Source organism: Myiozetetes cayanensis, unplaced genomic scaffold, assembly GCF_022539395.1.
Source record: "Myiozetetes cayanensis isolate MyiCay16 unplaced genomic scaffold, myiCay2020 scf2-11, whole genome shotgun sequence".
NCBI classification, from domain to species: domain Eukaryota; kingdom Metazoa; phylum Chordata; class Aves; order Passeriformes; family Tyrannidae; genus Myiozetetes; species Myiozetetes cayanensis.
Window position 1 is genome coordinate 69777031 of NW_026087411.1, and position 14546 is coordinate 69791576.

The following is a 14546-nucleotide window of genomic DNA, read 5'->3' on the forward strand; positions in this document are numbered from 1 at the left end:
CCCACACAGAGAGCACGGGGGATGAGCTGAAACCCTGAGTACCACTTGAAGCATCCAGCCTGACAAGAAGACTGGGGGTGGATAAATTGTGTGTGAGCTCCCTACTAATGACAGTGTCATAGCCAGCATGAGAAGAAATTTCTGACATTTTGTACTTCTTGAGCACTTGCCTTTTATATTGAAACATTTTTTTCAGTGTAGATTTTTGCGTAAATAAAGAACGCTCTTATTTAGTAGTACTTTTGCCTGGCACTTCACTGAACAGCGAGAACTACCCATAGAGAAACTCCAGTGATCTGCAGTTAGCGGTCAAGCCATGCCAGTTCTTGGCAGCTACTAGAAGATGGGAAAACCCCATCAACTGGAATTGCTCAAACCCACCCACTGTATCATGGTACTTCCAGGGAGAAAGCTGCTGGTCCCCCAGGTCTGTAACCACCTGAAAGAATTGGTAGTTCGGTACTTGATACAGTTTTCTTAAAAAAATAAAGAAACGATCAGCTCTCCCTTAGGCCATGCAGAGCTGGTTTTTTTCAAACAAGCAAAACCAAAAAACCAAACACAACCAACAACCATCCAACAAAAATGTCAAACCAGAAAGCAGGCACTCAAAACTGGACCAGTTTAGTAAGATGTCATGATTCAACTAAAACTGAAGGAAATCTGTACTTAATTTCTCTAACAAGTCCTATCATACTGTTCAAGCAAAGTGTTTTTCCTTCAGGTTGAGAGGACACTAAAAACACGCTATTTCTCAATTTACTACTTTTGCCCTTTTTTCCTGCAGTTAGAGAACATTGCCATTCCACACGCTTAGTACAAGCCTGAATAAAAATGACGTGTGAGAAGCTTTTGCCATGGTTAAGTCCTGACACAGCTGTTGGAAAACCCCAAAATGAACATTTTATCCTGGCCAAATCAGTGTTCTTTTCACTATTTATACTCTTGAATCCAGCAGCTGCAAGTGACGCTACAGGTCATGCTGTCCAAAACGGACAAAGAATCTGAAGATCCTCTCAAGTTTTGGAGGCTTGTTTCTACTTCTGTTCTCCCTCTCAATGCTTCATGGCACTGCAGCACCAATGCCAATTAGCTACAAGTTTAAGTAGGGTATCAAACTCTGGTCAGAACAGATTTTTCAGCCAAGATTTCCCCTCTTTAAAAAAAAAAAAAAAAAAAAAGACTTTTTCGTGCTTTCATTTTTCAGCACCATCAGATCAACACTGGCTGTTCAGTTGATAATACCCCTCTTTATTTGAAATTATTTTTCTCTTTTCACCACCCACATTCATCTGGGACTTATTCAGTATTATTCTTCCTGACACTGGTCCAAAACAGCAAACCATTTCTGTAACAGCACAATAAGCAGAGAAGACCCTAACAGAGCTGCTTCGTCGCCTAAGAATCCCCTTACGTACTAAAAACAAAGTTGAAAAGCTTCTAAGGGGGCTAGATATAGTTGTGCCTTCAACAGAACAACTTCTCTGGTATTTTACATTTGGCATCTGGCATTTTACAAGCAGAGAAACGCTTTTGCTGTACTTTGGCCTTCTGTCATTAGAGAGAGGTGGAGATTTATGGCCTTTCTCCTTCTAAATTAGACTCCTTCAGTGCCCTACTTTATATTCTTCCTGACAGGTCCCTATTTTGTATAAAGCAAAAAGGACTACTGTCACTGTGTGGCATGGCAAAAGCCCTTTCCAGTTGAAAAAGAAAACTCCACCGAGTCAAGAAGCAGGGTGTAACTGTGGTTAAAACTGTGAGGATAAAATACTTTGCCCAGCAACATTAATTTCCAGCAGGATTTGATAAAATTTAATTCACTGTCCAGAAAAAGACTAAAACATTAAACATGTTATACTGAGAAAGTCAAAATAGGTCATTCAATCAGCCTTATTCCCCCTTCATTTCACACATAATACAAAGCGGTTAAGTAGTTTCTCTTGCAATTAGCATCATCTTTGTCTCCTTGATGTCTTAAAATACACTGGAGATATGAAGCTGCTCTGACTGTAACTGCGGTCCAGGCCCTGCTTCCCATCATCACCGACTCCTCAATAAATACACAGATGTGAAATCCTATCTTCAGTGATCTCAACCATGACAATTTTCTTTGGTTGTTCCAATTCCCTGGTCTGTAGTCTTAAACAATAGGCCTTTTCCCACTGATTGAAAAGGAGCACAGGTGCGCTCAGAGAGAACCCTAACATTTCCAGCTGCTAAGGCACATCCCGCTCCATCTTCCAAACAGGAAGACTTGTTACCTGGCAGAGCCCTGAGGAAGGTGGGCTAGAAGCAGCCTCCCTGAGGAACGGCAGGGTTTTAAGAGATCCTTCCTGGATGTGAGAAGTCTGACATATGCTTCAAATGCATTTTAATTCAGAAAAATGTTGGAAAGATTTTATTTATGTTTCTAATTAGGTAAACAGTATGCTTCTTCCACCTGCTTTGAGCTACCCCACTAGGCCCAGTAGACATCAGATGTCTATGAACATACATCAGGCTGATTTACTCCCCGCTGCTAGCTCATAGAATCCTTCCTCCTCCCAGCCCCGTATGCCACTACCTTATGTCCTATACACTTCTCTTCCTTTTTGTAAGGAAAATGGCTTCACTATTGATTTTCAAAAACCTTCTTATGCACAGAGCTCGCTTGCCCATAGCTTTATAAAGAACAGTTCCTCATAAAAGATTTCTCTTGTACCCAAAGCATGCAAACCTTCCAGTAAATTTTAATCAGAAGTATTCTTGCTGTGTATGAATCGGGATGTAAGAGCAATGGAGCAAGAAATAAATCTCAACATGCTACAGGAAGAGAAAATCACACTGTCAACATCATGATGAACACAGTGGTAGGTTCAGAGCTTTTGGCTGCTGCACAGACCAGACGGGAGACCTCTGGTAGAATTCATGCAGAACTCTGACATGGCTTCCATTTGTACATCAAAGGTTTTAGACGTGGCCCGCTTACCTGGGACAGATATATGGCTGAGGTTAAGCAAAAGCAGAAGCTGCCTGAACAAAATTCACAAAATGCTTCAGAGTTTTCACAGCTCCTCAGTGGCATCATCATTATCGGTGCCAACTTGCTCTTCTACAAAGGCATTGTAGGATCAGCAGCCTCCCATTGTAGGCCTTGATGAATACTTTAAGAAGCACCATTCACTCTGAAACCTGACATCTCAAACAAATGGTTTTGAGCTCCCACACACAGTGAAACTGTTAAGCACAATGGGTTGTGTTGCACAAAAACAGGGACAGCAGCTCTACATGTCTCAGTTTACAAGCATCTCAGGACACGACTTGAACTGGTGTCACCTTCTCCTATGAATTCTTGGAAAAAAAACATTCTCTGAAAATTAGTCAAGGTCCACAGCAGTTTTCAAAACAAACAGCAGGTTACAGGCCTTCAGGAAACCACACCACTGCTCTCAGAACAAAATCAATCAGCAAAAAAGGTGCTAATGTGGGAGCCTATGAGAGTCTCACAAAAAGACATTCTTTCTTGAGCACTGTTCTCACTTATCAGACGCCAAATTTTACGTATTAAGCATATCTAGAATTAAATATATGAAACTGATACATCCTCCATGAAGTACTAGTAAATATATTTACACAAGATTGGGGTTCACATAAAGTCAGAAACTTTTTATCTGGATTAAGTCTCACACTTAAATGTACACTGCAAATTTCAAGTGAGCAAATGGAGTTAACTTTGGTCACAGTGTGTCTTTGGAGAGCTGAAATAGGTATTTAAAGACCTAGTGTGGAGAGAGAAAAAAAACCAAATGCAGCAGGATTTAAGAGGACTGACACCTGAGCATATATCAAGATAATTCGGTCCACATTCTAGTTAAAACAAATATGGCCCTGGAATTCAGCCCATGTCCTAAAATTATTTCTTTGAGATAATACATTCTGTATCCTATTTTAGAAAAAAGTGTAGAAACCAACATGGTACAGTGTGAGAAAAAACTGAGTTATAAGGGCAAATTATCTACAGATTCAGAGGTACTGGCTGTATAGACTAGGAGAGTAACTTTTATTAGAGTATTATTAGATATTTAATACATTTTTAAACAAAGCTTTGTTTACTCAAGTGTAACACTATTACTAACATTCCCTGGTCATGCTCAGTCCTCACAGGGAACCCATGCTCAGCTGCAATTGGAATTTTAACCATTGCTGGCTGAGTCTGTCTTGCACTAATGCAAATGCGTGATGCTGCAGCATCGTAAGAGAGCCTCGAGGCTGCTTTAACGTGGCCTTTAGCAGGGATGAGATTCAGATGCCCTCTTCACTTCAGCTATACACGAAAGTTGCACTGTCATAAACTGGGCCGCATCCATGCAAACCAGTTTCCATTCCCACTCCGAAGTGAGCAGTCACAGCAGCCAGGAGGCAAAGCGAAGCCCAAGCAGACACATGCCGATGTTTTTGGGTGCTCCTCTATCTGTCCTCCCACAGCAGACCGTCATCTGTCCTCCCACAGCAGACTGTCATCTGTCCTCATCAGTCTCCCGACTTATCTGCTGTCTCCCACTCCTCTGGGGTTGGGATAAGCAGATGTTACTTCCACGTTCAAGTGCTGGCAAGCAGCCCGGACTTGCCCTTTTCTGCTCACGTGACTCAGGAACCAGAAAACCTACTGAAAACTTTTTCCTAGGACTGAGTCCTGGGATTGCCATGGCCTCCACTGCTCCCTAGAGAGACATGAAGATCTTGGAAAAACAGGGACGAGGAGGCAGGCTGGCCTGAAGACACTGCAAGGCTGAGGGCTGCGTTATGAGTGGCCCCCAGGCAGACCCACAGCACAACGGAGTGTGAAGGCAGCCTGAGAGGTAGGCGTCAAAGGAGAAAAATGGGTCCCTCTGACAGCACTCCTGCCCTCATTCTGAAGCTCTCAACCGGGTTTTGGAGTGGAGACGTCAGCAGAGACCCACCCTGCACCTCAGCACGGGCAGTGGGTGAAGGGACGCAGAGGTGGCGCGATCCAGTGACTCACGTCCTGGAAACACACCTGACTGCCGGCAGCACTCCAGTGTACAGCAGCCCTGGTTTGCACAGGGAGAGCCCCACGCCCACTGCTGGCAGCCTCCTGCCCCCAAGACTGGAGACAACACACTGTCAGTGCTGCACATCATCTTCCTTGCTTCAAGTGGACCTTCCTCCATCAGCTCCTCTGGCAATGATCCATGGGCTGCCTCTCCCCTTCTGTCCCAGCATGTACAGCCCTTCCACGCTCCTTTACACATAGCAAGTGGCAACTTCACCATCAAGGGAAAAATAATAAAGAAAAGCAAAATAATACCTTGCCAAATAAACATATTCAAGTGAGAACCCACCATTCCACAATTCAGCTCTAAACTACGCAGGATGTTCCAACAGAGCAAGCAATCCATTCAATCTGTTAGCACAAGTCTTTTATAAGAGCTAATTTTCACAAGGCATTTCTTTACCTGTACAAATCCCCAGAAAGGTATTTCTCTGTCAGTGAAATCTTACAAACGTGCTTGAGATCAGCAAAAGTATTTAAATAGCCTTTATTTTTACTAGGTACCAGTGTACAGATAAAGAAAATTGCCCCAGTAAGCAAAGTCCAGGTAGGGACACACACACACAGTTACTGACAAGACATCAATGCTATTAACTCCTGAGCTCCCTCAAATTACTTCAAATTAATAGCAGCATTATGAGCACATCAGTCCTTGAACAAATGTGCAAGGGGGATGGGGCTCAGAAAAGGACTCTGGCTTTGTAGAGTAAGAGGGGCTCCTCCTGGACCTCACAGCCACACACAGCATCAGGAGGAACCACTCTGGCAAAAAGCAACGGCGACACTGCAATGCTCCTCAGCCCCACTGGAAGGCAGCTCCGTTGCTATTTCACGCTAGGGATGAGGCAGAGCACTAATGCAACTTGTTGCCTTACACTGCCCTGAAATTGCTTTTCATCAGTCCTGTAGCCTAATTTTCTCCAAGCTGTATCCCCAGCTGAAATGCAGTTACACTGCTTCACATGCCCTGCACAACCACCAGCCAGCACCCCATGCACCATGCAAGCCCTCCCACTGGTGTTACAAAGAGAAAGATGGAGAAGGTGAAGTAGGACCTGACATCCCGGGAATCTCCCAAGACAGGAATGAGAAATTGGGGGATGGGAAATTGAGGAACGGATTTTTTTTTTTTTTTTTTTTTAATATTGGTATTTGGAAATCGAACAATTGCTCTCTGCTTTTTAATCCTCTCATCTCATAGGTTTTCGACCAGTGATCTGTGACAACCCTTGCCCAACACATTGCCCAGGACACAGCTTAGGTAACGTAACTGGTGAACACAGCAAGACATAACCTGCTGTGGCTGCAGACCATGCTGCACTCCAGCAGTGGCCTCCTCTCAAAGGCTGTGGGAGCCTCAAGATCCATCATCCTCGACCACGTAGAGCTGAAGACACCCTCCCTGCAGGGCACCACAGTGTGGCCCAGCAACTCCTAAAAACCCCCTCCAGCCTTGCACACCTGAGCTTTTCCTACCCCTCCACCCCAAACAGGGGCTGGGGTCCCATCACTGCAGGGCTCCAGATGTCCCTGCAGTTCCTCTCAAGATGAGGAGCATGGCTCTTTCTTTGTTGCCTCAAATGGATGAGCAAGAGCTGTACCCGCCACCAGCAAAAAATGCTTGGAAACATGATGGCTTGCTTGGGAAGCTAAGCCATTGTCAAATAAACGTCAAATACACATGGGGAAGGAGTTGGTGCCTGTCAGTGGTGCAATCATATCCCACAAGCACAACTGGAACATCAGGAAACAGGCACAGCCGTGCACAAGCATAGGATACCCCATCCTGACTTCATCTGAAGCAAGTTAGAACAAAACATCTCACTCTGAAGGAAAATCCCCTTCTGTAGACAAGCCACTTTTTAATAATAAGTGCTAAATGGACTATTCAAGCAGGTAATTAATGTTAATTAACATATGTCAGGCCATAAATTGGCTAAATGCACCTCATTTTCCAAGCTTAGTGTGTGGCAATGCTCAGGAAATTGTAACAGAACAGTCTAAGTTTATAGAAACACAAAAAAAAGAGCAAATAAAAGGTTAAGTATAATCTTCACTTAACTCATAGTGTGCTGAGCCAGCAATACCAAAACCAGCATAACTATGCACATTACTTCAACACTTAATTTTGCTCCTGAACTGCTGCACTACACAGGTATTGTCAGCCCCAAGAAAAGCCACCAAAAAACAAACAAACAAACAACAAAAAAAAATAAAAACAAAACAAAACAAAAAAACCAACAAACACCTGCAGCTCCCTGAGCCCTGTGTTATCAGGCAGGCTTTTATCAGGATCCTTGCTACATGCTGTGAGACCTGGATGTGCCTCCTGTGCCAGGACCTGCAAGGCCTGTGGCCCGTTTTCAGAGCTGACTTGGGAACCACAGGTTACCACGGCAAGGGGAACGAAAACAGCGTCAGGAGGATGCTCAGAGCTTGCCCTTCTCCAGAGAGAGTGCCTCAAAACGTGGAGGGCCTCCTGCCTTTAGAACATACGAAATTGCCATTTTGTAACCCTGCCCTTGGGCACGTTTTCTGTGACAGAGATAGTAACAAGGGTTTTAAAAAAGTGGGAGAGAAACAAGAACATGCAGAGACTTCAGTCTAAGTAGCAACTTGCATTTGGAAACACTTCCAATTTCTTCCTTGGCAAGCCGCCACTACACCAAGACCCACTTTAATTGCATTGCAAATAAAGAACAATCCTCACAAAAGATTTTTCCATACTTCCACGCAAAATAGCTGGCTGCCAAAATCTAGCAGGGCACCTTTAGGAGGCTGCCACCTAGAGAAATGCTTTGGCTGTTTATCCTCAGTTTTCCCTTATCTCCAAGACAATCCCTTCGGCCTCCCTTTGAACCCAGCACACCCACGGTGATTTTCTGGGGTGGTTTCATACTTGTTCACCCCATCCACCCCAGGCAAGCTGGCTGAAAACCACCCAGCTGCTGCAGGGGGACACTGTGGGGGGGAAGAGGGGGGCTGCCCCAGTGCTGCCTGCCTTCTGCAAGGGACACCACCGACTCTGGGTTTCTACTTTGTCCACGTCAGCACAAAGAGCTTTCACAAAACCACCCAGCTAACCCTAATCACTCGCCTTTCTAAATGCACCAGCACGTGCCCAGCCTCCCCTAATCTCCCAGGATTACAGCAAAGTAGTGTAGCACCACCAAAATGACCCGAATACAAAATGGCCTCGCATGTAAGACATCACTTGCTTCACCAGGACAAAACCAGGCAGAGGGTGGACGTCCCAGGGCAGCAGTGCCAGGACATCTCTCCTCCACAGCCTGATAGTCTCAGACAATGTTTGTTCAAGCCAATACAATGGATACAAATGCCACTAAGGTGATTTAATTTTTATTATCATTGACAGTGTACTTTCAAAACACACAGGTAAGAGCTAACCCCTGACTCTCAAGCTTTCTATTTTAAATATGGTCAAATATTGACACTAATAAACCTATTACAGACAATGTCAATGTTGCATGACTGTTTTAGGTAACCTTCTGTCGCTGAAGAACTGAGGAACATTGATTTCAGTATTTATCATGCAGCTCTACCTGACAGCAATACTATCCAGCATCGCTGACTGGAGGTTTCCCATTCACATCAAAAGTTAAGTTTACCAGAGCCTGTGACTCTTTGCAGCTGATGACATTCAGCAAGGTGATGTGTTTATGTCTGCATTTAACAAGTCCTTCAGCAGAGGTGCTCCTCACTGTCACACTGTGCATCAAACAGTATCAATGATTCTGGGTGAGCTACTCGGTCTCTCTCTTACTTCTCTAATAGCTGTCACCTGCATGCACGAGCTGGGGAAAAGTGAGATCTTTGATGTACATTGCAGATATAAAATAATAATGTGCACTAATATCTACATATGGTTTCTACTGAAAAGTTTAAAAAGTCATTTGTTACTGTGATGCTCAGGTATACTCCTCTTTGATGCAAGAAGCTTGTTATCTAGCGGTTTCAACCGCTGGAACCACACATCTCTCTGCATTGCTCAGCACAAAATTCACTTACAGATGTTACTGAGTATTTTGTTAAAGGACAACATAGTAAGGCTTTGATCAGGTAAGGTGCTTAAGCAGTAAGTTTAAGCACACAAGTAATCCCAGTGAAGTCCCAAGGATCCATGCACGTGCTTAAACCTGTGCTCTCTTTGGCAGATCAAAACTTTAAATAATCGGGCTACAGTTTGTAACCCAAACCCTCCTGTACAGATGAACAAGGCAACTCAAAAATATATGTTAAAAAAAGAAAAGTAAGAATACAATAGAAGGCTGGAAAAAATATTCTTGTTTGCAGTTAACAGGGAAACAGAATCTTTAAAAAAAAAATAATAATAAAATGACAGTAGAGGAAAAAAAAGAAACTGATGCACATTCCAGTTTTACATTGCTACTCCTGAAAAAGACATTGAGTGCCACGCCGAGAAAGGAGAAATAGGAACAGAGACTGGTATTGCTTCCTTCTCACATCCTTTGCAAAAAGATGATAAAAAAAGTTCGACACATCTCATGTATCAGCATCTGGCTAGCAGATTTAGACATCTGTCTACATTGCTGGCAAATTTCTCAAGCCTTTTCAAGTCTCAAAAATTAGAGAAGAGACTCGTGAATTTGCTACACTGAAGGGACTGCAGCCCTTTGGTACGTACTGGCCAATAAAACATGGTGAGGAATGAGAGAATGTCCATGCACGAAGTTTACAAAGATCTCCCCTTCAAAGTTAATATCCCAGCAGCTAGTGTTTTTCTTTCATGGGGAAGATGAATAAAACAGGTGTAAAACAAAATAGGCTTCTGATATGAAAGACAAATCAAAGCAAATGAGCTGCACTGAATTTGGGAATTACTGGTATCTGTGTATAAAGGACGAGATTCATAGTCTTGCCTATACCGCTTGACAAAGAGGAAAATAGTCCCCCTAGTGTACTCTTCATGTAGAAAAGTCTGTTTCACAAGATAGTGCTACAAGAAATTACAAAATAACATTCCGGGAAGAGATATGGAATTACTTAAGCTATAGAGAAACTGGGCACCTCTACCATACACATGGACACAAAGGTGTTTCAGTTTTCTATTTCAGGATTATGGAGTGCTGCACCCTAAATATTTGGAGGGAAAAACTTGTTTTTAAGTCAGCACATTAGTTTTATGACTACAAGATATCGATAGGGTAACAGGTACCTGAATTTGGAAAAACAGATAGAGCTGGTCATCGAGGAGCTCTGCTGAAGTAAGTTCCGGGAACAGTCACCTGGCACAGTGCATTTCACAAGGGTGAAACCATCTCACCCTCAGATCTTTTCCCCGCTCCATTGTTCATAAATACAAACACTGACCTTCCCAAAGTATTCAAGACAGAAGTCAATATTGAAACACGCATCAAAACCCTCTAAAGTGGTTTGGAAGTGTACGGGATTCTACCAAACCAGGCTGCCCTTGGTACACAACGGTGTCCAGAGCATGCCAGCTCTGCAGCGATGCACCATAAACTACTGCCCTAGTTAGCTGTCAGGCACTATTAGGTTAACCAACGTCCCACTGGGGCCACGGGGAGGGGTGAGGAAAGAAGATTGTTGGGGGGGTGTATTGGGCAAACCTTATCTGAATTAGCGGAAACGTAATAATATGCCTTCGTAACCACATCTGAAATATTCACTTCTGCTTTAATGCCCTAGGCAGAAAAAAAAAAAAAAAAAAAGTGATAGTTGTAACTTTCATTTATAGCTCTTAAAATAATTGTTTTGAGGAATATAATCCCAGTTATGTTTACGGATTATGGCATTCAGTACATCTCACTGAAAACAGTATTAATATTTCATATATAATAATACGTAAGATAATAAGACCAAGTTCTCTTCTTCCCTTTGTTTATAATAACACTTTCCCCACTCAGTGCCAAAGCAGAATATCATTAAATAGGCTTGTTGCCTTCAACAACGAACTTAGCTGTGTAAAAATATTTTAAATTAAGACACCAAAAAAAAAAAAAAAAAAAGACTTCTAATGTAGAACTATCTTCTGTTCATTTAAAGTCTCGGTGTAACTAGCAACCTGAAAAGTCTCATGTGAAAAGATGACAGTGGTTCCTGAAAAGCTGTATTCATTACCTGTGAGGGAAACAAAGATGATAATAACATATAATGTGTTTTAGCATCAGGAGACTAAGATGGAGTCTCTATTTAAGAGTGTTGCCTCTGCACAAACTAATCTACGTTCCAGCCTAGAAGCTGAAATAGTCCTCTTCTGAATGTATATGCATACTTTAAAAGAAACTCTAGCACTGCCAAGGAATTAAATTTTGCAGGTTTTGATGCCTGGCAAATTATTAGCTCCTGACCTTCCCTTTGCCCCTTCCAGTATGCCCCTACCACCCACGCACAACTGCACCCACCGTTAACGCGATCCAGCACTTTACCCTAACTTCCAGAAACAGTTCACAGTCATTAGAGGCAGAATTTTCTGCTACCAGTGTGCTTGCATCTCCTGAGAAAGGTCATCCTAAAGGCTTGTGAGAAACTTCTGAACTAAATTATATCAGAAGAATCTCAAGGGATCCAAGTTTTTAACATTTTAATTAGCTCCAAGTACCAGTTAATGCTGCTCAGCAAAGGAATCAATATCAAATTAACAGTATGAATTGTCAGAAAAATTGTGACTGTATTAAGGATACTAATCAATGTAAGCACTTCACATTATGGCCCAGATCCTGCTTCTGCTTAAGTGAAAGGGAGTTTTGCCACCAAATTCAGAAGAAACAGTGTCAGCCCCATTGTTCAATGTCTCCGTTTGAATCGGGTATCAAAAATTTACTGAAAACTCAAAATACCAGATAAAAAGGCTGGATTTGTCATAGCAGCTGACATCTAAAGCCACTGCTTCTATGTGAAACCAGACAACTTATGAAGGCACGAGCTGTCGTTGGAAGATGTAACCCTTTATCACACTCCATGTTGCACTTGTAAAGTCAGATCAAAATCCAACGCCTAATATAGACGCAAAAGCTGCAAAAAGGATCTGTGTTTTTAAAAGTCTTGTCTTGAACCAGCTACTGCACCGATAAACTTTGTGTTTATATTTTCCCCAGCCTGAGACAAGTCTGTCAGTGAAATGCTTCCTTTACCGTGCCTCATTTGGCAGGTAAAAATCATACAGCTTCACTTCAATTCCTAACAGCAAGTCCTACTCAGGCACCAAATACGAGACAGGGCTCCTAGCACAGAACCTGCCTGAAATGTTTTATCTATACAGTATTGCTGATCAATTTGAATACTGTAAGTTATCACATGATCTAGAGCTAGAGAGATTCAAAATTGATTTCTCTGTAAAACAATAGAACTTCCTGGCAAATTTGCCTCCAGCCATCCATTCAAAAACTCGGTGTCAGATGCTGCCACTATCGACCCTCAGCAGCAACTGAACCATACCGGGATTTCCTTCTGCAAACAGTATCGACATTAAGCAGCACCTGCATTTCTGTATAGCTGCAACTATGTGACATTTCAGCGTCCAACAGACACTAGTAGATGGACGTGGTAAAGGAGGAGAAAAAAAGCAGTTCTGGAAATCACTTCAATGTGCTTTACGTGCAGCACCAGCTTCTGGTAGGCCTTATTAGACTTTGTCTTGAGGGTAAAACCCTGCCTGCCTGCAACGTGCTTTTGCACGCGCTGAGTAAACAAGCCACAAAAACAGATTTTTTTTTTTTCCCCCTCACTTATTAAAACGGCAGTAATCTTAGCTGCTCACTGTCGCAGTGCTGGACAGAAAATGCTGGGCTATCAGTAGACGGTGCCCTCGTACGCTGGCACTGCAGGATTCGCAAACCAAGCATTCCCGTGGCTGAACAGCCAATAACTCCATGCTTTGATTAACTTTATGAAGAAATGTCAAGACCCGAATTTCCCTCTATTGCCTTTGAGGAACGCGTGGGGAAACCACTGGGGTTTTTCTCGACAAAAATAACAGAGTCGTTCTGTATTTGAGCTTTTGAGACTCAGACTGACCATGCATAAAAGTAACTCTGCTTATTTCCAGAATGAGTTACCAAACGTAACTTAAAAAAAAAAAAAGGCAGAACAAAACACACACACCTTAAAAATATTTTTTTTCCTCTCTCCTTCTCTTTCTCTGCTTATGTACTTGTGCACCAGAGACGCCAACTCCGCTCCAGCGTCTCCCCAGCCCCCCGAGTCAGGAGCCCTCACCGCTTGCACATAGCAACAGGAAAGGGACAAAACTTTTCGTACCCCCTCCCTTAAATAAAGCAAAGGCGACAGGGCGATCACCACCAGCAGGGCCAGCACCAACGCCCGGCCGGCTGCCGTCGGGGACAGCTCTCCGACACCCCGCTCCGCTCCGCATCCTCCGCGGGCAGCATGCCCGTCGGGGCGGCGCGGCGACTCCGCCGCGGCCCCGGGATCCCGCCTCACCTTCCAGCCTGCCGAGCTGTTGCTGTCGCCCTTGTCCTTGAAGTAGGGCACGCAGCGGACCATCCAGTCGTAGATCTGGGAGAGGGTGAGGCGCTTCTCCGGGGAGCTCTCGATGGCACGGGTGATGAGGTCGGCGTAGGAGAGGTTGCCCCACGCGTTGCGCCGCGACGAGCACTTCCTCGGCGCCGCCGCCGGGCCCCCGCTCAGCCCCCGCCGCCCGCCGCCGCCGCTCCCCCCGGCGAGAGGCTCGGCCCCTCCGGGCCGCCTCCGGGCAGCGGGGCCAGCAGCCGCGCCGCCTCCTCCGGCACGGCGGTGGCCGCCGCCGTCGCTTCTCCGCCCGCCGGGGCCGCGCTGCCGACGGTCATGGCCGAGCCGCCCCCCTCCTCCTCGTCGTCCTCCTCCTCGGGGATCATGGAGGCGGCGTCGGCGGTCGGCTCGCCGGCGGGCTTGGCTGGGCTGGCCTGCAGCTCGGGCCTCTGCAGGGGCCAGGTACAGGAGCGGGGGCGGCTCTGCGGCTCGAACTCGGGGTCCAGCTCCACGTCCAGGGGCGAAAGCGGGGCGGGGGGCGACGCCTCTGCCATCTTGGCCTCCCCCGCGGGCGGCTGCGGGGCGCTGCGACGGGGCGGGCGGGCGGCCGCCGACCCCGCTCCTCCTCCGCCGCCTCCTCGGTGCCGACGGGAGCCTAGCAGGCGGGGGGCAGCCGGGCGGGCATGCCGCGCTCCGCTAAGGGCTGGCCGGCTCTCCGCTGCGCCCCGAGCCCCGCTTCCCGCGGGCGATGCGCACGCTGGAGCTGCGAGCGGGGAGAGAAGAGGGGAGGGAGAGATAAAAAAAAAAAAAAAAAAAAAATCAGATTAGAAGCCGGAGCAGCCGCGCAGGGCGGGCAGCGCGGGCCGGGCGGTGCCGGAGGTGCCCGCGGCGCTGCCCTCCGCGCCGGCGGAGCGGCGGCCGCTCCCGCGGTGCGGGTGTGCGTTTGTTTATGTTTCACTCCATGCGGATGCAGAAGTAGCTCCAGCAGGAACCGCGCTGTATCCAGCCGGGAGAGGAC

The 14546-nt window shown here is 45.5% G+C and overlaps 1 protein-coding gene across 1 annotated transcript in view; it reads right to left on the reverse strand.

Moving 5' to 3' along the window:
• FOXO3 (forkhead box O3) overlaps nt 1-14288 on the reverse strand; it is an 88987-nt gene extending 74699 nt beyond the window's left edge. Inside the window, 2 exon segments of the mRNA XM_050314842.1 lie at nt 13502-13764; nt 13767-14288. Of these exon segments, the coding sequence (XP_050170799.1) occupies nt 13502-13764; nt 13767-14082 (579 nt within the window). The 5' untranslated portion in view covers nt 14083-14288.
• Between the last annotated feature and the right edge of the window lie 258 nt (nt 14289-14546).